Source organism: Culicoides brevitarsis, chromosome 3, assembly GCF_036172545.1.
Source record: "Culicoides brevitarsis isolate CSIRO-B50_1 chromosome 3, AGI_CSIRO_Cbre_v1, whole genome shotgun sequence".
Taxonomy (NCBI): Eukaryota; Metazoa; Arthropoda; class Insecta; order Diptera; family Ceratopogonidae; genus Culicoides; species Culicoides brevitarsis.
Window position 1 is genome coordinate 16,815,930 of NC_087087.1, and position 24,338 is coordinate 16,840,267.

At 29.3% G+C, this 24,338-nt stretch overlaps 2 protein-coding genes across 3 annotated transcripts; one reads left to right on the forward strand and one right to left on the reverse strand.

Annotated features, from left to right (window-relative positions):
* Nucleotides 1-59: 59 nt before the first annotated feature.
* On the forward strand, nucleotides 60-8,045 carry LOC134833383 (WD repeat-containing protein 20). The gene is made up of 4 exons (XM_063847691.1): nucleotides 60-589; nucleotides 3,895-5,386; nucleotides 7,169-7,635; nucleotides 7,703-8,045. The coding sequence occupies exons 1-4, from the start codon at nucleotides 131-133 to the stop codon at nucleotides 7,757-7,759; spliced, it is 2,475 nt and encodes an 824-aa protein (XP_063703761.1). The 5' UTR covers nucleotides 60-130; the 3' UTR covers nucleotides 7,760-8,045.
* Nucleotides 8,046-9,644: 1,599 nt separating this feature from the next.
* On the reverse strand, nucleotides 9,645-24,154 carry LOC134834474 (probable Rho GTPase-activating protein CG5521). Of its 2 annotated transcripts, XM_063849172.1 has the most exons (11): nucleotides 23,449-24,154; nucleotides 23,337-23,385; nucleotides 21,428-21,489; nucleotides 21,241-21,258; nucleotides 20,992-21,163; nucleotides 18,950-19,999; nucleotides 15,540-17,616; nucleotides 11,942-13,398; nucleotides 10,568-11,062; nucleotides 10,070-10,257; nucleotides 9,645-10,009 (listed from the first exon to the last, which is right to left on the reverse strand). In XM_063849172.1, exons 1-11 carry the CDS (start codon nucleotides 23,549-23,551, stop codon nucleotides 9,771-9,773), a joined length of 5,910 nt encoding a protein of 1,969 aa, XP_063705242.1. In that variant the 5' UTR covers nucleotides 23,552-24,154; the 3' UTR covers nucleotides 9,645-9,770. The 2 variants fall into 2 exon arrangements, with proteins under 2 accessions (XP_063705242.1, XP_063705243.1); XM_063849173.1 differs by lacking the exon at nucleotides 21,241-21,258.
* Between the last annotated feature and the right edge of the window lie 184 nt (nucleotides 24,155-24,338).

Consider the following 24,338-nt stretch of genomic DNA (forward strand, 5'->3'; position numbering starts at 1 on the left):
AATTTTCGAAGCTCGCGTGACGTTCCAGCTGTCACTTTGGCTAGTCGATTGGCGAACGAGAAGAAAACAAGACAAACATTGTGGAAAAAATCGGGAAAACGCTATGAAAACCCAGGATTAACTGCAAATAATGGCTGTACAACTGGATTCAACGGGGAAAGATGACAAAAATGACATTAAAACGCACTTTGTGACGCGCGAAGGTGTCTACCGCATCCTAAATTTGTCATCGGAGGAGCTGCTAAATCCTCGGCCACGACCTGGTGTTGGCTACCAGTCGAATCATCAGAGTTCGCCACAAGTGCGTGTCAGTTTTGTGTCGTTGCCGCCGGCACCGGTGTCCGCAGCAGCGGCAGCGACAAGCGCCACGGGAGGCACGTTGTCGTCATCGTCCCAGGCACCGCAGAATTCCGTCACGGGTTCCACGAATGCAGCAGCAGCAGCGACGACAAATGGGCCGTCCTCACAGATCGCGGATACGGGCGGCGGTGGAAGTGCGACAAACGGGAGCAACAGTCAGGGAGGAGATCGCATTTGTTTCAACATCGGCAAGGAATTGTATGTCTACTCCTTCAAAGGCATACGAAAGGTATTCAAATTTCTTCTGATTTTTTTTTTTGTTAATTAGGCCGCTCCAAATTTTCAAGTTTTTGTCTAGAAAAAAAAATTATTTTTGGACAAAATATGAAAAATGGTTTTGAAATACAGAAAAAATTATAAATTTCGAGTGTGAAAAAATTTTAAAAATTATTAAAAAAATAGTTTTTATTTTTAAAATTCCTCAATTATCGCAAAAAAAATTAAAAATATTTTTTTTTTGTATTTTTATGTGAATAAATTTGAGGAATTAAGAGAATAATAAAAACTATTTTTATGTAATTTTAAAATATTTTTTCATTGAAAAAAATACTAAATTTTAATTTTTTTCTACAATTTATGAACTTTAACTTTTCAAGTTAAAAATTGAAAAAAAAGTTTAGACTAAGAAAATTATAAAATATTTGAAAAAATGAAAAATATTAAAAAAAATAAAAATTAAAAAAAAATAAATTAGAAATTAAAATTAATTTTGTAAAAAATATTTTTAGAAAAGAAAATTTATATAAAGAAATTTAATTAATATAAATTTAATTTTTGTCAAAAAAAATTAATTTTTAAATTTTGAAAAACAAAATCTTGCAAATTTACGAAAAAAAAAAATAATTTTTTATTAAATTTAAATTTTTTCTTTTGATTTCTTGGATTCAAGTTAAATTTCATGTTAAAAAAATTAATTTCAGGAATTTTTTAAAAATAAAAAATTCATGTTAAAATACCAATTTTGGTAGAAAAAAAAATTAAGAATTTGAAATTTTTTAAAAAATTACGAAAAATCTAAAAATTTATGAAATTTTGAATTTTTTAAGATTTTTCGACTTTTTTAATGAACCAAATTTAAAATGAGCCAAAAAATTAGAAATAAATTTGTAGCGGCCTTATTATGTATTCGCCATGCATGCATCTACGGATCCTTTGTCGTATCCTCGTATTCGCGTGTGTGAGTCATTTCTTCATTTTTTTTTCGTCTTATTGCACCATGCAATGCACTTGTCTACGAAATTCATGTCCTCGCTTAGTTTTCCTTCCACACACACAAAAATTCGCTGCCGTACGACAATTTCGTGCGCTAGTAGCCCGTCTACTCTACATTCAGCAGTCGTAAAAAGATAATTTGTGTGGAAAAAATAGTAGTGACACGATATCAGCAGACTTAGAGAGCGACATACAAAACGGAACGTGTGTTATTTAATACAATTAGGCCTACCGTACATCGATGATCATCTTCGTAGCTCACTCTAGTTTCGCTATATTGCTTTTAATTTGCACAAAAAAAAACACACGACGGAAAAGAAACATTTTCTAATTTATTTACTAGAGGACAAACATATTGTGCGACGATGATGATGATGATTGTGTCTGTACAATGCACATGAATGACATGAATGACTCGCTCTCTCGCTCGGCTAAATTAAATCAACAAGACCAAAAATAAAAATTTTTTGATTTATGAAATGAATCAAGTCCAATCAGGCTGGAACAGTGATGGAAAGTTTTTCATGTTTTTATTGGCTGTCCCTAAAATTTTAAATTATATTGATTGAAAAATATTAAATTTAATAAGGTTTTTATTAATTTTTTTGAAATTATTTGACATAAAATCAAATTTTAGGTTTTAACGGTAAATTTTCAAATTGACGTTTGTGAAATTTTTATTCAAATATGTCAAAAAAATACGAATTGAGAATTTTAAAGTACAAATTTTAATAATTTTTAAGTTTTTATTAAGATTTTTACAATTGTTTTACTCAAAATTACCCAAAAAATGAGTTTCAAATTTTTAACGGTCATTTTTCAAATTGACATTTGCGAAATTTTTATTGAAATATGTCAAAAATTACAGAATTATGGATTTTTAGAAGCAAATTATTATAATTTTAAGTTTGATTAATATTTTTTAATCAAAAAGCCAGAAAACGAGTTTAAAAATTTTTAACGGAAAATTTCAAATTGACATTTATGAAATTTTGTTTCAAAAACAATTTACAAAATAAAAATATTTTTTTATAATTTTTTAATTTAATAATTTTTATGATTATAAATTTATTCTGATTGCTTTTATTTTCGTTTTTATACTTTTGAAGAAAGTTTTTAATAAAGTAATTTTCAAATATTTGACAGAAATTTTGTAATTTAATATTTATAAAATGTTCATTTACGAATTATGATGTAAACTGTCAAATAATGAATTTTTAATTATTTTATTTATTTTATTTTATTATTTTTTTTTTTTATTTAAAAATATAACTTTCATTAATTTGATTTTTTAGACTTTTTCAAACATTTCTTTTTATAAAAAACTGTAAAAAAATTTAAATGGCAAAATTTCAAATTAAAATTTATGGAATTTTTACGTAATTTTGTTTAATTTATAAAAAAAATCCATTATTTTTAAATTTTTGTAGCTTGAAAAGGCGATTTTAAAATTTGTAACGGCCATTTTTTGAACTGACATTTACAAATTTTTTATTTAATTTTGTCAAAAAATTCCAAATTATGAGGATCTTATGAATTTTAATAATTATATTATTATTTTTTATGATGTTTATTATTTTCAGAAATAGTTTTTTCCGAAGAAATTTAATGGAAATTTTTTTTCAAATATTTAACGGTAACTTTTAAATTGGCGGTTATAAAATTTTCCATTCATATGTCAAATAAATTTGGTAAAAATGACAAATCTTCAGTGATTTTTTTTATTTTCATGACATTAAAATTTAATTTAATTTTTTTTTTAATTAATTTAAGGCTTTCGTAATTAAAGTTAACTCAAAAAAAAATATTTTAAAATTTTTAACTGACATTTATAAATTTTTTTGTCAAATTTTTAATTTAAACTTTCATAAATTGTCAAAATAAATTAAAATATAAATTCTAAAACAACTTTCATTCAAATTTTTCGAGAAATTTATGAAAAATAGAGTTTCTAAAAAAAATTCCGAATAAAATATGAAACATTTTTACTAATTGCCTCATCCTAAAATATTCAAAAAACAGAAATACGTACAAATCAATAATTAAAAAAATTGTTTCTGGTTTTTTCTGTATATTTTTTGACAGAGACTGACTCGAGAATGAGTGAATTGTTTTGAGGTCAATTTAAAGTAATATTAATTGCCTCATGTCTTCGGGGCTCTTCAATCCCGCACACCGCACGACAAACAAACCGCATGACATCGTGACTGCGCGATAAGAAAATTTCTAAAACTATGTCATGCTAATCACTCTAACCGAAAAAAAAAATGATTTACAATTAAATTATCTTAATTATCTTTTCTTCTGTTTTTTTTTTTGCAGCCCGCCGACCTAAATAAGCCAATTGATAAGAAACTCTACAAAGGTACAAATCCATCGTGTCACGACTTCAACAGTCACACGGCGACGCTAGATGGCGCGCCGCTTCTTGTGGGCTTCACCACGGGCCAAATTCAGCTCGTGCATCCGGGGCGTCGCGAACAAGGCAAACTCTTCAACGAGGAGCGGTTAATTGATAAAACGAAGGTCACGTGTTTAAAGTGGGTGCCGGGCTCGGCAAATTTATTTCTGGCGGCACACGCTTCGGGTCACCTGTACTTGTACAACGAGGAATTCGCATCGACGCCCGTCTCGCCGGCATATCAGCCCTTCAAGTGCGGCGACGGGTACAGCGTGATGGTGTGCAAAAGCAAGTCGCCGCGCAATCCGCTGTACAAATGGTCGTTCGGGACCGAGAATTACGCCATAAATGAGATTTGCTTCTCGCCCTGCGGCCAAAATCTCGCCATTGTGTCGCAAGACGGGTTCTTGCGCGTTTTCCAGTACAACACGATGGAGCTGATTGGCATCGCGCGTTCCTATTTCGGCGGATTTTTGTGCGTTTGCTGGAGTCCCGACGGCAAATATTTGGTTGTGGGCGGCGAGGATGACTTGGTGACGGTTTTTTCGTTGCTCGAGAAGAAAGTCGTGGCACGCGGACAAGGACATCGATCATGGGTCTCCGTTGTGGCATTCGATCCGTACACGACGTCGTACACAAATTGGGATGGACCCGATTTTTCCGACGATGAAAATGCCGCCGTTAACGATAGTGGGTACGTGAGTCGAAATAACACGGAAAATCACGGCAGAAAGAGAACGACATCGGCACGGGATAGTCTTGTGGCACCGGAAAAGACCGCAACGAGCTACCGATTGGGCAGCGTGGGACAAGATACGCAACTTTGCTTGTGGGACATCACGGATGACGTGTTGCGACAACCGCCGATCGGGCATCGGAATCGCTTGAGCTCCTACGAACCCATTGCGGCGGCAATAAATGGCGAACACGACGCCGTCCCGATCATCAAACCAGTGGCAATAACGACAATAGGGACACCGAGCGGCGGAACGAACAAAGATCAGGTGGATGCTTGTGCACCATCCAGCGCAGCGGCAGCAGCGAGCAAAAGCAAATTCTTAGCGAATTGTACAAATGTGGACAGTAGTGATACAACAACAACTTTGTTAGGTATTAGTAGTAAAACAAATTCATTAGTTAGTAATTGTACTAGCAATAGCGGTAACACTTCTAAAGATGTGAATAGAGCGCTTGACAAGTCGACGACGTCAAGTTTAGCAACAAAGGCGGAAAATGCCGTCGGCACCACCAACGCAGGCTCTAATAACAACAATAATAGTAGTAATAGTTCTTCTTCAAACACTAATAATCATTCGTCGTCGTCGTCACATCATCATCACACATCGGCATTTAATACGTTGACCCAAAAGTTGTCTAACTTTAGTTTTAGCAGTGATAAGAACAACAGTGGAGGTAAGTTTTTTTTACGAAATTTAATTTTTTTTCAAGTTAAAAAAATATTTTGCACATTCTATTTAAGTTTTTATAGAGAGACTAAAAATTTTATTTCATGAAAATAATTTGAGTCAATTTAAAATTTTTAAAATGACAAAAAAAAATAATTTAATTTAATTTTTATTTTATTTGATGTATTTTTTTTAATATTTTTACATTTAAAAAAAAAATCTCTTTAATAATCAAAATTAAGCTGGAGATCATAAAAATATGAAAAAATTATTTTTTTCATTTAATTTTAATTTTTCTTCAAGCTTCAATTTTTTTTATCAATTTTTGTTTTTTTTATCATTTTTAGCAAATGAAATTTAAATTTAAAAAAAAAACCGCTCCAAATGAAACTTAAAAAAAAATCCGATGCCCCAAATGTCGAAAATCCAATTTATGGGGCAAAATAATAAAAAAAAAAAAAAATTTCATAAAAAATTACCGATTTTTGGTATATTTTCATAATTTAAATTACAAGATAAATTTACAAAAAAAATTAAAATTTATTTTTTTTAAATAAAATTTTTTCAAAAAAAAATTATAAAAAAATTATTGAATCATAAAAAAAAAAGTATTTTTAAAAAATTAATAAATTGAACTTGATAAAGCTATTAAATTTATTTGAATAATTTTTGGAATTTAATTAAAGTATTTCAAGCTCCAAAAATTTAAAAAAAAAAATTTCAAAAATAAAGTCCAAAAATTTCTAAAAAAATAAAATAAATAAAATTTTTTTTCAAAATGGGGGGGGGGGAGGCAAAATAAAAAAAAAATTGAAATACTATTTTCATACAAAATGACAAAATTTTTAACTTTTAACTTAACTTATTTTTTTTTTTTATTTTTTTTTATTATCTTTTTGAGATTTGCTAATTTAATAGATTTCAGAATATTACATATTAAAAATTAAAGAAAAAAAATTCATAAAAAAAACTTGTCAAAAAAATTAAGAAAAAATTTTGGAAAAATTTTGTAAAAAAAAATTTTAAATAAGAAAATTTATGTTTAATTACGATTTTTTAAACAAAAATTATTAAAAATTAGTAAAAAAATTTTTTAAAAAAATTTCTTTGAAAACATTTTGAAAAATTATGAAAAAAAACCTAAAAACGGCCATTTTTCATGAAAATTTTAACTTTTTTTCGAAAAGCTTTTTTTATTTGGATTTTCACTTTATTGCCCCATTGGATTTTTTTTTATTTTACATAAAAAGAAATAAAAAAAAATTTAAATAAAATATATATAAGCATCGGACTTTATTTTTAAAAAAAATTAATAATTGAAGCGGCTCTAATTTTATTTGAATAATTAAATTTAATTAATTTGAATTTTTTAATGATTTAGTTATTTTGTGTTTGAATAATTTACTCCAGAAAATAAAAAAAAAATCAAGTAAAAATATTTAGAAAAAAACTTGAAAAACATTTTTTTTAGTAAAAATACCTTCTTTTAATCTTTTAATTAAAACCAATACGTTTTTTCAAAATTTTATATGACATTTCAATTTAAAAATGTATGAAATAAAAAGATTAAAAATCGATTATTTTAGCCATTTGAAAATTTTTAAAATATAATTGAAATTTTTTTAAAGGTCTTAAAAATGATGAAAAAATTAAATAAAATTTCAAGCAAAATTTTAATTAAATTAAATTAAATTTTTAATGAAAAAATTTTAAATAAATTTTCCTTTTTTTTTGTTTATCATTCGTAAAAATTGTCTTTTACCTAAAAATAATTTTTTTTAAATTCCAGGCAAATCCCACTCGAAAAAACGCAACTTTTCACTATCGAAATCCAGTGGAAATCACGCGAGCAACAGTATCAACAGCAACGCTGCCACGACAAGTAATCACCTGAATGGCAACAATAACGATACTGGGCACCTCAATTCGTCATCCACAACAACAACAACTTTAAGCAATAATCAAAGTGAAGTGGGCGCCAATGCCACAAATTCATTAACCAAAAGTAATAAGTCATCGACATCGACGACAAATTCCGTCATGTCGGCATCGATCTACAGCACCTTTGACCCGATGAAGCTGATTGGGAGTTCCGCGTGTCCCCGTTTCGACGAGACGCCCGTACTAGAGCCACTCGTATGCAAGAAAATTGCGCACGAAAGACTGACTGCCCTTATTTTTCGCGAGGATTGTTTCATAACCGCTTGCCAAGACGGATTTATCTACACGTGGGCACGACCAGGATATGGATATCAAGTGAGTTTTCACCAAAATTTGACTTTTAAATTTTTTTCTTTAATTTTTTTTTTATTTTTATTTTTAGAACATGCAACATAACCTACCATCGAGCCCAACTGTCCAAGGGGGAACTGTAGTCTAATTATTTTTTTAAAAGGAAAAGACAAAAAAAAATCATTTTTTTTCGCAAAAGTGGCACACAATAATAAAAATATTACTCTAGACTTATCTTTCTACCTATCAACTTATATCGATAAATTTAAACAAAAAAAAAAATATTAATGTGTGCACGAAAATTGACGAAAAAAAAATTTATGAGAATGGAAACGATGCGATGATTGTCTACTCTAGTTGAATTTATATTTTAACAAGAAGCATGAAAAACACTAAAAAAATAAAGCTCTGAATTATTTATTATATTGATTAGAATCAAACTAAGAAATACAATTTTAAAGTTAATTTATGAACGAAGTGTGAGACTTCAAGAACGTTCGAGGCGAAGAAGTGCTTCATGAGGTTTCAGATAGGTAAATATGTGATTTTTAGATGCAGGTAAGTTAAAAATTTATCTTTTAAGAGGCTTTTGTCAAAAAATCACCTAATTTTTATTTTAAAAAAATTTCTAAAAAAAAAGTTTTCAATTTTTAATCAAATGTAAAAAAAAAAAATTTTTTTTTAATTTCTTGCCAAAAAATAAATAAAATGATTAAAAAATTTTTTATAGTCAAAATTTTTAAATCTGAATATAAATTTGTGAAAATCAGAAAAAATTTTCTCGATTTTCTCGAATTCTCGATTTTTGTCGAAATTTAAAAAAAAAATATTTTTACTCCATTAGGGTATTCCAAAAACGTTTTCTGTTTCGCGTTACATTTTTGAAATAAAAACCATGGGGGATGGGGGATATAGAAATTTTATAAAGATTTCCGTTTTTAATACTATTTTTAATGGAAAAATTAAAAAATTGTTCAATTTTGAATTATTTTCTATGATATTGTTAAAAAATTAGTATGTTATCATATTAAGCCTTTTCCAAAAATAAGGTGTTTTGAAAATTTTTTCTAAAAAATAATTTTTGAATATTTTGAATATTTTTTTTTTGTAAAAAAAAAATGTGTAAAAAATTTTAGTTCCTAAGTTTTTGTAGAATTTTATTTTCCATATAAAAAAAAAAGTTTAAAATTTTATCAAAAAATACAATTTTTTTGAATAAATTGCTACTTTAAAAAAAATCTTAGAAAAAAGGTTAAAAAAAATAATATTTTAAATGGATTTTCATCTCCAATATTTTTTCAATAATTTTTGACTTTTATACAAAATTTTTCACTTAAATAGGCATGACTTTATTTTGAATTAACAAATATTTTAAAATAAAAAAAAATATATTCATGATCGAATTTTTTCGAAATGGCCATTTTAGATTTTAAAATCTAAAATCAAAATATTTTTAAAAAAAATTTTCTGGGACAAATAATTTAAAATAAATTTGGAGTGACCTCATTAATTGAATTTGACTATTTTCCGTAATTTTTCTGATTTTTTTTTTAATAAATAAATTTTTGTTGATCATATTTTTTTTAAATATTTACCTCTTCATTCGTTCTTCTAGTAGCTAATAGAAATTGTCTAAAAAATTATTTTGCAAAAAAAAAACATTTTTTTTTAAATTTTAATTTAAATTTTATTTCATTGTATTTTTTTATCAATATTAAAATATATTTTTATTTAATTTATTTAGCAAGTTTTCGTTAAATTTGAATAGATTTTTTAAGTACAACATTTTTTTTTTATTTTTAAATAAAAATTAAATTATCTTCTTGAATTTTGGTGGAAAAATAGGCCAAAAAATAACATGAAATAAATATTTTATTATAAATAAAATTATAAATTAATAATTGGACGTTTTTCACTTCTTAACTCTAGGAATTTATAAATTTTAACGTAAATAAGTGCTTTTATTAAGATTAAATGTGATAAATAATGTTTAACAATAAACTTTTGATTTTCTGCTTAAAACTACTAAAAAATAACGGTCAAAAATTTATTAAAATAAAAAAAAATACAAAAAGGGGTAAAAAATACTTATAAAGTACAAGAAGCACAATTGGGGGCTTTGTAAGTCTTGAAAATGCTTAAAAAATTGCCATTTTTGTCTATTTTGTGAATTTTCGCATGGGAGCAGTTGGACTTTCAGGAGGCGATTGACTCGTCAAAGTATTTTGTGAGGAAGTGCTGGACATTGAGGGATGCGATTTTTTCTGCACACCTTTGCCGAAGGGATGGGTAATTTTGCGCAGGGGGCGTGGCGACGGATGATCAAGCGACACGGATTGCATGGTGTGATGCGATAATTCTCGAGCACTAACTGTTACCTCGGGATGATTAAAGTAATCTACGAGAGAGGAAAATTTTAATTTTGGGATTTATTTCCACAGGATTAGGAGTGACTTACTTTTCGCTGTGGACGATCGCTTAATTTTTGGATGATGATCGATGAGCGCAGAGGCAGTTGTCGAGGTGACATTACTGCTGGACGAAACTGGAACGGGCGAGTAAAGACGAGCGACGAATTCTTCGTAGGGAGTTGCTTCCTTGTGACGTGATGCGACGACATCCAGGGAACGACTTCGTTCCTCGTAGCTGAAAAATTAAAAAAAAAAAATTATTAAAAAATTAAAAATAGAAAAAAAATTAAAGAAAAATAATGTTTTAATTAAAAAAATTAATTTTATAAAAATTTAAATAAAAATTATTTTTTTGATTAAAAAAAAATAATTTTTTTAAATTTATTTAATTTTTTAAATTTATTTTTAATAAAAAAAAATTAAAAAAAAAAATTTAATTAATTTTTTTAAATTAAATTTTTTTTTTGAATCAAAGTTTTTTAATTTTTCTAAATTTAAATTTAATTAATTTTTTTTTTACAAAAATTTAATAAAAAAAAACTTACAATTGCTGATAGAACGGCATCGACATCCGTTTGGCTCGACTTGCATTAATTGCTGTCGCTCTCACGAGATTTGCCAAACAAACGCCTCCAACGACACTTTCTTCGCACAACGGCCCAAACCACGGAACGTCTGGCTTCCGATTTACCGTGACGCGGAACAAACCACTCTTCAGGGGATAAATGATGATCAAAACGTCACAGAATTCCGTTGGCAGAATGTCACGACGATAATCACGATAATGCTCACTCCAAACGATGTGGACTTCGTCGTTGCCAAGATGTCGTGTTTTTGTCAAAATTGCTTCGGGCGAGTCTGTGGGCATCCGCGTTGCGACGTGATAAATTATTTCGAGGAAAGGCGTTGCATAATAAGGTGCCGTTGAGCCACATCCTTGCCGCGGAAGACCTCCGAGGAAACCAATGTGGGATTCTAGCTCGATTTCCCAACCGAGAGCCGAGACAAACATCTCGTAGGCGCTACTGCCACACGAATTTCTGTAAAAAAAAAAATTAGGAGAAAATTTATTAGATTTATTTAAGTTTAAGGCAAAAGTTTTCATAAAAAATCGTTTTTTTTTGTCAATTTTTATTTTTTCTAAAAATTTTGAAAAAAAAATAATAATTAATATTCTTTATGAACAGTGACAAATTTTCGTAAAAAATTAATTTATAAAAAATTTCTTTTGAATTTAAAAAAATCTCCAAAATCGTTTTTTTATTCTTCATTGGCTTTTTAAATTTTTAAAACGGTCAAAATTTAAAAAAAGTTATATTTTAATTTTTTTATTTTAATTTTAAAATTTAATCATAAGAAATAGTAAAAAAATATTTTTTTAGAAGAAAATTGTAAATTAAAAAAAATCAAAAATCAATTTTTCATTCTTCTTTATTTTTTTCAGATTTTTAAATAGAAAATTGTAAAAAAATTATAAAAAATTTAAATTAAAATATTTTTTTCACCAAAATTATCTGAAAAAATCAAATTATTCTTGATTCAAAAATATTTTAAAAATTTTCAATCATTGAAATTTTAAAATTTTTAAAAATAGACTTCAATTTTATATAAAGATTAAAATTTTAAAGAAAATTTTTTAATATTAAAAATTAAATTAAATAAAATTAAAAATTAAAGCAAAAATAGAATAAAATATTCAAAAATTCTTGATAATTAAATATTTTTTATAATTGCTTTTAATTTTTTTTAAATTTTTTATTTGCATCAAAATATTTTTTTTAGTATTTTTAGCAAAAATCTATTCATTTAAATTATTTCAATTTTAATTAATTAATTAATAATTTAATTAAATTTAGTTTATGCTTGAAAGATTTTTCTTTTTCATAAAAAAATCGTAAAAATTAAAAAAAATCACTCACCTCAGGATACTATTTTTATCCTCTTGTCCATTCGCCACATAAATCACCGCCACTTTATGCGTCTCCCGACACCGTTGTCCATCCAAATTCCTCAATTCCCGCAACAATTTGTCATTTCGCTTCAGCAAATACGTTTTTCGTCGTCTTTCCCATCCCGCCAAGCCCAATTGACTAAACAGCAGTCTGCAATAATGGAATGGAAGGATATCGTCACGTTCCGAATAAAAGCTTCCGGATCGTGGTTGGTCACTGTTACTGCCGCCATCCGGCTCATCCGTCAACGATTTATTCCCAGAATAATTCAAACTCGTTGCTGCACTTTCGCCGCCGCCACCGCTGCCTTGATTCGAGCATGGCACGAAACAATTTGTCGATTGCATCGATTGTCGCGCCAAATATTCCGCCTCCATTGAGCGTTGATTCAAAATTGTCGTGATCGTTTGAGCTTCTTGCACGTTCGAAAGGGGCGACGGTGCCGCGGAATTCAGTACGGAGCCGGGATTTGTGAGACATTCGGGCGATGTGTGTCCAATATATTGCAACAAGTCGTCAAGTTGGTCCAAATCGGGCGCAATATCGCTCGCCACGGGCAATTGATGTGGCGGGCGGTGCCGCAGCGTGTGTCGAATGGGCGGCATTGCAAGTCCCACAGTCGAAATCATCGAATCCTGCCCTCCGGCATGCGGAATTGTCGCATTAAACACTCTTCCGGTCATCCGTGCGTCCATTTTTGTGAAAAATTGCGGTGTGGCATCACTAAAAAACGGCGGTTTATCCATGCTCGACATGCTACTTGGCGTGTGATATGCCGAATCGACAGAATCTCGCGACATTTTTGGCTCGCGATACAAAATACTCGTGTCCCAGCAAGCTTTTCCGTTGATATCGCGCAGCAAAAGTCGCACTTGCTTATTTGCCGTCACCAATCCGGCTGTAATTCCTCCGCCAGGGAGCTTCAAAGCCGGTAATTCAATAAAACTCGCCACCAATTCGGGGTTCAGCATGAAAAGTTGGATCGTTGGTGCCGTAATTACCGTATTTGCGGCGATATCGATGCTTGAATCGCGATTCGCTTCGGAATTTTTGCGCGTTAAGCTCATCGAGAGTAAGTCATCTTGCTCGTCAACCAAAGAACTCAGGCGTGAAGCTCCAATTCCGATGGGGAAATGAGACAAATTCGTCACGAGATGCATCGTGATGGTTTTGGCGCACAATTTAATTGCTGCTTGACATTTTTCGACGGTATCTGGGGAGGCAAAGGTTTCTTGCGGTTCCTCCATGAGGTCGTCAAGAGTGATTGTCTGATCGAAATCTTCGTCTGGGGTGAAGAGGCGAATGTGGTTGTTGTAGGTCCCCTTGGAGATTTGATATGTAACTTTAAGTACCGTTAAGATTAGAGGTTCTTCGGATACGGGTCCTTTGCCGAGGAGTAATTTCATCGGAATTGACATGCAGACCTGGAACGAATAAAGTAAGAAATTTATTAGAAATTGAAAAAAAATTGCTATAGGTTTAAATTTTATTTCAAAATTTTTTGTCCTAATTTTTGTCGGAAAATACTTGAAAAAATAAAATTTTTATCGTATTTTTTTTGAAACGTTTCACAATTTATTTCAAAAATTTTTGGTCCTAAATTTTTTTTCAGAAAATACTATCAAAAATGAATAAATTAAAAATGAAATTTTTTTTATTTTTTTTAATGTTTTTATTTTTAAATATTTAGGACGAAAAATTTAGAAAATTAAAGCTTGGAAATTTTTTAAAAAAAAATTTTTTTGTATACCTATTCTTTAAATATTTACTGAAAAAATTTTTAAATTTTTAAAACAAAGTTGGAAAATTTTTTAATAATATTTAATTATTTTTTTTTTAATTTTTGTTTCAAAATTTTTGTTTTAATTTATTTTTCGTCAAATTAAAAAAAAATATTTTTTTTTTACTTTTCGTAAAATTATTGTTTTTAAATTAATTTTTTTACATTTTAAATTAATGTTTTTAAAGTTTTATGATTTTTTAAACTAAAAAATCAAAAAATTACCAATCATAAGGGTTTAATTTTGTGACAATTTTATAAAATTTTTCATAAAAGTTGAAAAAAGAAAAATTCACTTAGGTATTAATTATTTATAGTTCTTTTTTTAATATTATTTTCATGAACAAATAATATTTTGCTTAAATAATTTTTATAGAATAAAACAAATTTTAAAAATAAAAATGTTTTGAAATTTAAAAAAGTTAAATAAATAAAATTAACAGATAAATTTCAGAAAAAAAATCATAAAAAGACTAGATTTTTTTTAATTCATGAAAATAGCAAAAAATGTAATTTTTGAAGAAATTTTTTATTTTTTTAAAAATATAAAATATGACAAAAATTTAAATAAAATAAATTAATTTAATTTTTTGAAATATAGAATAAAATATTTAAAAAAAAATACCGTAATGAAATTAAAAATTTATTCTCTCAACGAAAATGGAAGTCAAACTTTGTTCTCTTAACATTTTTTATTTCAAATTCTTATTTTTGAAAATTTTTGTCTGTGAATTTTGAAATTTTAACTAATTTAGAATTTTTTGTATATTTTTTTTTTAAAATTATCATTTCACATTCAAAAATATTTAAAAATACAACTAAAAATTGTTGAATAAAATACTTAAAAAAAAAGACAAAAATTTAAGAGAAATTGTGTTCTCTTAACTTCAAAATCAGCCTTCTATTAATTTATCTACATTTTTCTGTTTACTTGAATTTTAACGGTTTTTTTTTCTCTTAGCATTTTCTACATTACGCTAATTCTTATTTTAATACAAAAATTTGTCGAAATTGACATATTTTTGAAAAATTATAAAAAATTAGACAAAAAATCTACAAAAATTTTTAATAAAAATAAAATTTTTAAAATTGTTCAAGTTTTTATGAAAAGTACATTAAGGCCGCTCCAAATTTTTTTCTATGTTTTAAGAACACGATAGCAAATGCCGAAAATCCAATAAAATAAAAAAAAAAAAATTTAAAAATTTCAAAATTGACCATTTTTTGGTCTTTTTCCTTATTTTTTCAAGCAATTTTCAAAAACTTTTTAAAAAATTTTCAATTTTCAAATTAATTTGTATTTTAAAACGAAATTTAACAAAAAATTCATTCTCAAAAATATAAAAAAAAATATTTTTCAAAAAATTTTTTTATGAAATTTTTTTTTTTAATTTTTACCTTGAAGTTCTGAGATTTTTAAAGTACCAAATAAAAACATTTATCAAAATTTTTTATATTTTTGAAAAATTTTGTATGAAAAAATTTCAAACAAAAAATTTTTTTATTCTTCCCCCCCCCATTTTGAAAAATATCTTTTGTGACAAAAACATCGGAAAAAATTTGAAACGGCCTAAAATTTATTTAAAAATTTTAAAAAATACTTTTTCAAGACAGAAATTCATTCAAAAAATACGAATTTCCTTGCAATTTTTTTCTTTCAAAATTTTTATATAAAAATTAAATATTTTTTCATAAAATTTTAAAATTTTTAGGATTTTCGAGTTTTTACATGATGAACAAAAAGTTTTGAATAAATATTCCTTTTAAGACAAAAAAAAAACTCACCTCTCCCAAACACAGCAACAAACTGGTCAAAACAATCTTGTCACTTTCCCTCGGATTCCGCACATTCTGAATTTCCAACGAAATACAAATCGCATTGATCAAAATGGGAATTAACGTATCAAACTTCGCCAAAATCCTTCCTTTCTCCGCACACAATCGCAACGCTTCAATCGCCACTCTCGCAATTGTCCGATGCCGAAACTGCAACGACTGCAAAATCACCTTCATTGCTTCCACAATCCGTGGATTCAAATTTTCCCGCGGATTTATCGCGTGCTGCTGGCAACTTTGAGCAATCCAATGCGCCAAAGAAGCGATCGCGATGCATCTTGCCTTCGCTGAGGGTTCACGTCGCGCACACCGAAGCACAATATTCAACACGTGCTCTTGCAAATCGGGACATTCCATGAGATCGACATGGGGCTCCGACGGCTGAAGCACCGGACCGGGCAACGAAGTCCTGGGGAAGCTCAAAAGTGATCCGAGAAGCCCCGCAACTTCCGCACGAGGAATGTGGGACCCAATTTCGGAGGATGTTAGTACGACTGTCGATGCATGAACAAAGTCCAAGAGAAGTAACGAGTGTCCTGGCAGCAAAAGACTCAAAAATCGGGCTCCCCCGAGATGACGAAGAACCGTAAAAACCATCGCACGATCCTCGCCGGTCAGTGCTTGATGCAACGCGAGATAAAATAACGGAAGTTGGTCATTTCCGAGCGTAATTCCTTGTTTAACGATCATACAAAGGATTTGCATGGCATATAATTTGCCTTGTTGATACTGATTGTCGAGTGCCAAGGCACCGTAACACCATGGGGTGATAATAGCGACGGGTGGAACGACATTCGGGGGCAACGGGGTACTCGTGTTATCCGTCGAAATGCCCTGATTCATCCGGATTTTGATTAAACAGTCTGTCATGTTCACCAAATACTTGAAAACTTGCGCGTGGAGCTTCGGATTCAGGATTTTATTGACATCTCCCAACATCCCAAGCATCCGTTTCCACATGACAGCAGCGACATCTGGTAGCCAACCCTTCGCCGTGCCTCCAGCGAGGATTGAACGCTTTTCCGATGAATAATTCACGTCTTCTTGGGTGTCAATGCTGCTCGAATCGCCGCCAATGTTGTCGATCATGAGCGGCGAATCCTTAATTGAGCCATTTTCGATGCCCGAAGAAGCTCCAGGGGACGGACTTCGACTGTTATTTCGCTCGCCATCGCATTTTTTGTCGGTTCTCATTGAATCCAGGGATAAAGCTCGTCTCAAGGTGCCTCCACGGTCCGAATTTAAGTGGGGGGCTTGAATCATTATCGAGTTATTTAACGTTTCCATGCTGTTGTTCACGTTATTTGTCGATGTTTGGGACAAAATTCGTGTCAAAGAGTTTTCCACATTGGCTGGCAACGCGCTTATTTGTTGATGTTTGATTCGTCGTTTGCCGCGGGACTTTCGGTACGATGCCAAACTTCCTTCGCTGTAACTGCGGTTCAACGAAGGCGTGCCAGGGATTTGATGTTGGCGTGAAATTGTTCGTGATTCGCTGTTTTTCGGCGTTGGAGTTGTATTTGTGTTGGAAGCACAAGCATCGGAAGCTGAAACCGATGAATTTGCCATCACCCGACGACGTTTCCCTTTTTGCTCCGCCAAACGGTCCAATGGGAGGTCCAGGAGATTTAAATTGTACACTTGACGGGCCATGACCCGAGTTAAAGTTTGCATAGTTTTGTCCCATTCGATGATAAGTTCCTCGCGATGCGTTAAAGAGCTGAGAACTTTTAAGAATTTGTCCCACATGACGGGGTTCACGTAGACGTTTGTGTGTGCTCGGATCCACGTGACGATGAGCGTTTGGAAAATTGGTTGTGCGAGACGACCGCCGAGGTTTTTCTTCGAATTCGGGGTTGCTTGGGTCAAAATTATCGAGGTGACTTGCAGCAGGACGAGGAGAAGTTGTTCCCAGGTGCGAGCTTCCATCTTGGTTTTCATCACCATTGTGCGGTAGATGTTAAGAACGCGCTTGCAGACGTCTGTTTGTTCGTCCAAAGGCGTGGAATAGCCGCCGTCTTTTGTTCTGAAAAGAAATTTACTGAAATTAATGATTTTTTTTAAAGGGAAGATGCGGGAAATGTGAAATAAAACAAAAATTGTGAAATTTTAGAATTTTTTACAAATTTTGAAAAAATCGTTTAAAAATTAATAGAGTTCATTAAAGTTCGATTTTTTAAAAATAATTTTTAAAATACTAAAGAAAAAGATAAAAAGTTTGCTAATCTACTTTTTTTTATAGAGGTCCATAATTTTATTTTTTGAATTTGATTTGAATTGCAAAAAAATATTATTTAAAAAAAAACAAATAAAAAATTAAAAAAAATAAAACCAAGAAAGAAATTTTAATTAATTTTGACTAAATGACCTGAACCTTTACTGAAGGATTTTTTTAATTTAAAAATTTTATTAAAATTAAACATAAAATTTTGACCAAAAATCTTGAAAAGTTAACCAAAAACACTAAAGCTTTAAAAAAATTAAAATATTTTCTAAATTTGTTTAAATCTTGTAAAAAAATTTATAAATCCCGTTAAAACTTAATTTTAACTAAACAAATTTTGACAGAAATTTTTATTTAAAATAAAAAAAAAGTCTCAAAATTTAAAAAATCTCGAATTAGAAAAAATATTTGAAAAAATTAAAAAAAAAATTTAAATAAAATTTATAAAAAATTAATAAAATTTTGATAAAAAAAAATAACTTTTTCGAGAATTTTAGGAAATTTTTTTTCAATTTTCAAGAATTTTTGTATTAAAAAACAAATTTAACATGAATTTTCTTCTCTAAAAATATTTTCAAAAAAATTATTTTTCAAAATTTTTTGACAGTTATTTTTATGAAATTTTTTTGCTTAAATTTTGAGAATACAAATTAAATTTTAAAAATTTGAAATACTTTGAGATCAATTTTAAACTACTAAAAAATTCATAAGGGCCAAAATTTGTTAAAATTTTGTAATTTTGTATGAAAAAGTATTTCAAAACTTTTTTTTTTAATTTTTGAAAAAAATCTTTTGGGACAAAAACATCGAAAAAAATTTGGAGCAGCCTTAATATTTTTCAAAAAATTATTTTTAGAGAAGAACGTTTTTGTAAAAATATCATTTTCAGTATAAAAGTTTAAAAAAATCAAATATTTAATTATTTTTTTGAAAATTTTTAGAAAAATTATAAAAAAATCATTTAAATAAAAAAGTTTACATCAAAAAATTGTTAAAAAAGGTGCAAAAATCTTTCAAATTTACACAAAAAACAATTAGAAAATAATTAAAATTTTGGCAGATTAAGAATTTTTTTTGTTGCTTAATTTCACATTTCCCACAAAAACAAAATAAAATTTAAAAAAAATTAACTCACTTTGATTGAAAATGAATGTTCAGATGACTCGTTTGCACCATGAAAACATTCACAGCGTTCGTAACGAAAATTTGCAGAACATTTTGCAAGCCACACCGAATCGAAGGATTTTCCTTGCCAATTGCGCCAATATACGAATCTGCTCTCAATCGTTGTCCCTTCGGAGCTGCCGCAACTTCTCTCTCACCCGTATAAACGTCGTCTGGCTCCAACAAAAACGGCGGCGCCATGCCACTAATCCACTCCTTATAAATGGAAATTGCAATTCGCATCGCCTCAATTTGCGCCTTACTCGTGAATCCCAGTAAAAATGCTTGACGATACACTTCGTGCACAAAATTTATATTTTCCTTCGTCGAGTACAGCACATCGCGAACGAGATGCGGTTGCGTGTATCCCATGACTCGCAAATTGGACAACAAACTCGAATTTTCGCCAAAATCCTCCTCGATCTGGACATGATCGATTTTGCCGGAGATTAATTTGTCGTGCGTGTATTTTGCCACCCAATTGACGAGCACCACAACGCATGGCGCCATCACTTCTTCCTTCTTCGAAATGCTGCGCGGTATCGGCAAATCGACTCGCGGCTCATAAACTGACATGGAATGATCAAAGTTCGGACATAATACTGGCAGGTAAACTTCGCGGAAACGCTGCAGCAGGAAATTGAAGCATTTGATGTGTTTTTGCGGGCAATTTTCGCGCCATTTCAGGCAACCACTCGACTGAACCATGCATTCGAGCAGGATTTCGAGGCCGTCTTTTGGGTCGGGAGCAGCGGTTCGTTCATTCGAGCTGGGCGGAAGCAGAGGGCCAAGTTCGGAAGATTGCACGGGATGCGAGCCGGTGTCGTGAAAGACAGAGGTGCCAAGTTCGCCCTTGAGATTCGGGTGATTCAGGATGTCTTGGGCGGTGTTGTATTCCACGTCGCCAGGGCCGGAAAAGTTTTTGTGCGGAATCGTGACGCCGGGAATGAGTTCGTTGAACATTGCGTGGACATGCTGCGGGGCATTTTCGCCAAGGCATTGGTACCACAGGAGGAAGTAACTGAAAAAAAAGTTAAAGAAATTAAATTAATTTTTTTATTATTTTTAGGTTGAAATTCGATTAACGGAATGAGAAAAATGTTTTTTTTTTTACCGAAAAACTTAAAATTTAATTAAAATTAAAATAAATTCAATTAAAATTTTTGGTATTTTTTCATATTTTTAATGGTTTTGAAATATTCGTGATAGAGATTTTCTTAATTTTTTTTTTTCAATTTAATTCTAATGCAATTTTTGGATAATTTTTTAAACATTGTTTATTGATTTTTTCCGAAAAAATCCAAGGATCAAAGAATTATTAATTTATTTTTTTTTTAATAAAAAAATATTTTATAAAAAATAATAAAAAAAAGTAATTAATTAATATGTATCTTTTACCTAAACAATATTTTTAAAAAATCTAAAATATTAAAAAAAAATAATAATAATTTTTAAATAAAAATATACCTAGAATTGAATAAAATACGAATTGAATAAAAATATAAATATTATTTTATGTTAATTATTTTTTAAATTACGTAAATTGTATTTTTATTTTTAAAATCGTTAAAAAAATTATTAAAAATTAATTAAAACTATTTATTTAATTTTTAATTAAAAAAAAATAAATTTAAAATTAATATTTTTACGTTTTTTTTGTAAAGTAAAAATTTTTTTTATAAATCCTCAAATGTTGTAAGTATTGAAATTTATTTTTAAAAAATTATTTTTCATTATTTTAGATTTTTTTTTTTAATTTTTTTTTTGTACAAAATTTGACAATAATTGCATTTGACGTTCAAACAAAAAAGTGGTTCTTTAACAAATTTTTCTTTTGAAAATTATTTAAAACAAATTTTATTGAATTATTAAGGCCCAATAATTTATTTTGAATTCAAAATAAATGAAGCGACCTCAATTTCAAAACCCACTTTGGTCTAATTGAGTACTTGAGATAAAATACGAAACATTTATTTCTCATTACATCTCCCTAAAAAGACAAAAAACACTTACCGAACACCATCTTTACGCAATTTACCGCCATTGCCGTGATGAATCAACTTCGCTATAACTCGACTGAGAGAATGAACTTGCCACCGTTTCGATATCAGTTCCGGCAAAAGACACAAAATTTTGCTCAACAGCCATAGGGATGCATCTAATTCTTCTCTGTGTGTCTTGTGAACTAAAAAAAAAATAAAAAAAATTAAAATTTTATTCAAAAATAACAAAAAAAAATCTCATTTGATGATGACAACTCACCCAAATGAAAGGAAAGTTCTGAAGCGTTTGTTAGTAAAAAAAAATAGAGGAAAAAAACGAGTTAGTAACAATGATTCTCATTAAATCACATCATCATCCCACAACGCAACAAATAATTAACATAAACATAACAAAATCTCGACGCGCGGTAATGATTTGCATACAAATAAATATAAAATGGACTCACCTCTTTGTTTCAAGTTATTCTCCGCTTGGACAAACGTGTCGTACAGTATGTAATAGACGTGGCTGCAAAAACCCAAACAAAAGAAACTATTTAGTAATCGGGCCCCGCAGAGTAAGTGCCACAATAAATAAGAGATATTTTGCTCATGTATGGAGCATTTTATTGATCAAGTTCAATTTGTGGGGCACTTTTTGACGGTAATTCCGCATTTTTTTTGACCAGGGTTGCGAAAAATTATGAATTAAAGTTCAAATCAGGGGTGGAATTTTTTTAAGTCAAAAATTCCATTGACTTACGCTTAAGTTTTACGTTACTTAATTTGACTTAAGTAAATTTAACAAAAATTAATTGACAAAATTTTTCAAGAAATTATTTTTTTTTCAAAATTTGGTAAAAAGGCTGAAAAATAATTTATATTTACTAATTCTTAAACTCAAAATGTTTAAGTCAAACGATTTTGAAATGCAAATTAATTTAAGCTTAAATCAAGAGCCTTAAGACTTAAGACAAAAGATTTTTTGTTTTTATTTTAAGTTCTACTGCTTAAATTATATGAGAATTAAATTTAAGTAAAAATAATGGAAAATTTTGACTTAAAATTCACTAAACTTAAGCTTAAACGAAATTTTTTAGCAAAACAGTCTTAAATCAATTAAATTAAAATTTTTAAGCTTAAGATTAAGTCAAAGGTCAATTAATTTTTGTTTTTTTTCATAATCAAATTTTGAGAAAAAAAATATAAATCGAGTTTTTAAATTAAATTCAAATTTTTATTTTAATTTGGAGATATCGAAAAAATAATCCTTTAATTTCTAAGTTCAGTTTAAAAAATTAATTAAGTCACATTTACAAAACTTTGAAAATAAAAAAAAAACTTAAGTTTAAGTCCAAAAATATTAAATTTAAGCTTAAACTTAATTCTTGAGCAAAAAGTCTTTTGACTAAAAAGCCGTTTAAGTCGATCTTAAGTTGAACAATTCGATAAGTTTTTGATTTCTTGAAGGAAATTTAAGAAAAAATTATAATTCAAATTTTAAAAAATTAAAAAAGAACTTTTTAAGTCCGACTTAAGTCAAACTGAAGTAAATTTTAATGAAAAAAAAATGATTTTTTTTTGTAAATTCAGTTTTTTGAGCCAAATTTAATTTATTAATTGATTAATCAATTTAATTTGCTTTAAATTTGTTTTTTTTTTTACTTTTTTAATTTTTTTTTTTTTTTGAAGTAAGGCCGCTCCAAATTTTTTTTCTATGTTCTTATGAAAATTCATTGGGGATCATTAGAAAAAAGTTGAAAATTTCAGCAAAATTGAGCGTTTTGTAAGTTTTTCCATGTTTTTTCAAGAAATTTTAAAATATTTTCGATTTTCAAGAATTTTTGTATTGTAATACGAAATTTGACATGAAATTTTTTTTTTAAAAGTATAAAAAAAAATTTTTTTCAACATTTTTTGACACTTATTTTTTTAAAATTTTTTTGTCTAAATTTTTAACTTGAAATATTCTGAGATCAATTTTAAATTTTCAAATCTCAATATTTTTTCCAACATACTAAAATATTTATTGATGATCAAAAATTGTTAAAATTTTGTCATTTTGTATGAAAAAGAATTTCAAAATTTTGCCCCCCCCATTTTGAAAAAAATTTTGGGACAAAAACATCGAAAAAAAAAATTTGAGCGGCCTAATCTTAAATAAAAAGTCAAAATTTTGTTTTTTTCACGCAATTTTTTTTCAACCCTGCTTCCGACAGCTTCTTGTCAAAAAGTGCCGCACAATTGTCGAGTTAACACGGATTTGGTCACAAAAGTGGGCGTAAATCGTATCAATAAAATATTTATTTTGTGTGCCATTGGAGCAACAACAGAAGGAAACGCACGAAAAAAGAAACCTAAAACTCGCTCACTCACCTGTAATTCGTCTCAAAAATTGATTTTGCTTCTTCACTGTCGACATGCTCTACAAAAAGAAAAAAAATGTTTTTTAGTTAGTCACTTTGATTAAAAATTTATCAAAACATACCGAGAATCGTTTTGAGGTGTTTCAATCTCGTCGCGGAATCTTTCTTGATATCCTGTATCTTTAATGTTGACTTTTTGATATCTTGCGGTTTCTTTGTGAACATTGTCGTTGTTGTTGTTGTTGTCAGTAAAATAATAATTAACGATAATTTCTAAATTTTAATCACAAACAATTTTTTTTGTTGTTTCTTCGTGTTGCGATGATGTTTCGCAAGCAGCAGCAAATTGTACAGAAAAATCGTCAAAAACAAAAATGTATGTTGCTTGCACAATACAATATTTACAGTTACCTTTCCCTATCTATCTATTTATCTACACACAAAAATTGCTTTTGCCAGAACTACACTTTCTCATTTTCCCTTTTTTTTCGCGATTTTCCGTGCTTTGTTCCGGGAAAAAGTCACTTTTGCGAGACAGGGTCCGTGGTTGGCGTGAGAAAGGGCATTCTCGTGCGACTTTTTCGGGCTTTCCTCGCGAAATAACAATGGATTTTCGATATTTTGTGTGTTTGTGTATGTGGAAACTTTTCTAGGGCGTAACTTTTACACGGAATTTTCCACGGATTTTGACACTTGTTGCGGTAAATGGTATTGCTGTCGGTAAATGCACGCGTTTTTCACAGATTTTATCACGGTTTATGTGGTTAAAGCGGAGATTTTCCGTATTTTTATCGCCATTTATTTCGTTCGACGTATTTCTCCACTCCACGGTTGTTTTTGACTTGTGATTAGGGCTGTGAAGAGTGACGATTTTTTGTAAGTGTTTGATTATTTTGACAAATACTTGCGTTTGAAAAAGAAATATGAAAAATACGTTACGTTTTTAATAAAAATTATTTTTTCTTGATTTTGAATTTAGTTTCGTGAAAATCGTCAGGAAAAGTAATCCATG

Excerpts from the sequence above, each read along its gene's own strand:
- LOC134833383 (XM_063847691.1), top strand. The coding sequence starts at position 131 with ATGGCTGTACAACTGGATTCAACGGGGAAAGATGACAAAAATGACATT. Across the intron at positions 590-3,894 it reads CCTTCAAAGGCATACGAAAG|CCCGCCGACCTAAATAAGCC; the intron begins GTATTCAAATTT and ends TTTTTTTTGCAG. Across the intron at positions 7,636-7,702 it reads GACCAGGATATGGATATCAA|AACATGCAACATAACCTACC; the intron begins GTGAGTTTTCAC and ends TTTTATTTTTAG.
- LOC134834474 (XM_063849172.1), bottom strand. The coding sequence starts at position 23,551 with ATGTTCACAAAGAAACCGCAAGATATCAAAAAGTCAACATTAAAGATA. Across the intron at positions 21,490-23,336 it reads ATTTTTGAGACGAATTACAG|CCACGTCTATTACATACTGT; the intron begins GTGAGTGAGCGA and ends GGGTTTTTGCAG. Across the intron at positions 10,010-10,069 it reads GCGATCGTCCACAGCGAAAA|ATTACTTTAATCATCCCGAG; the intron begins GTAAGTCACTCC and ends CCTCTCTCGTAG.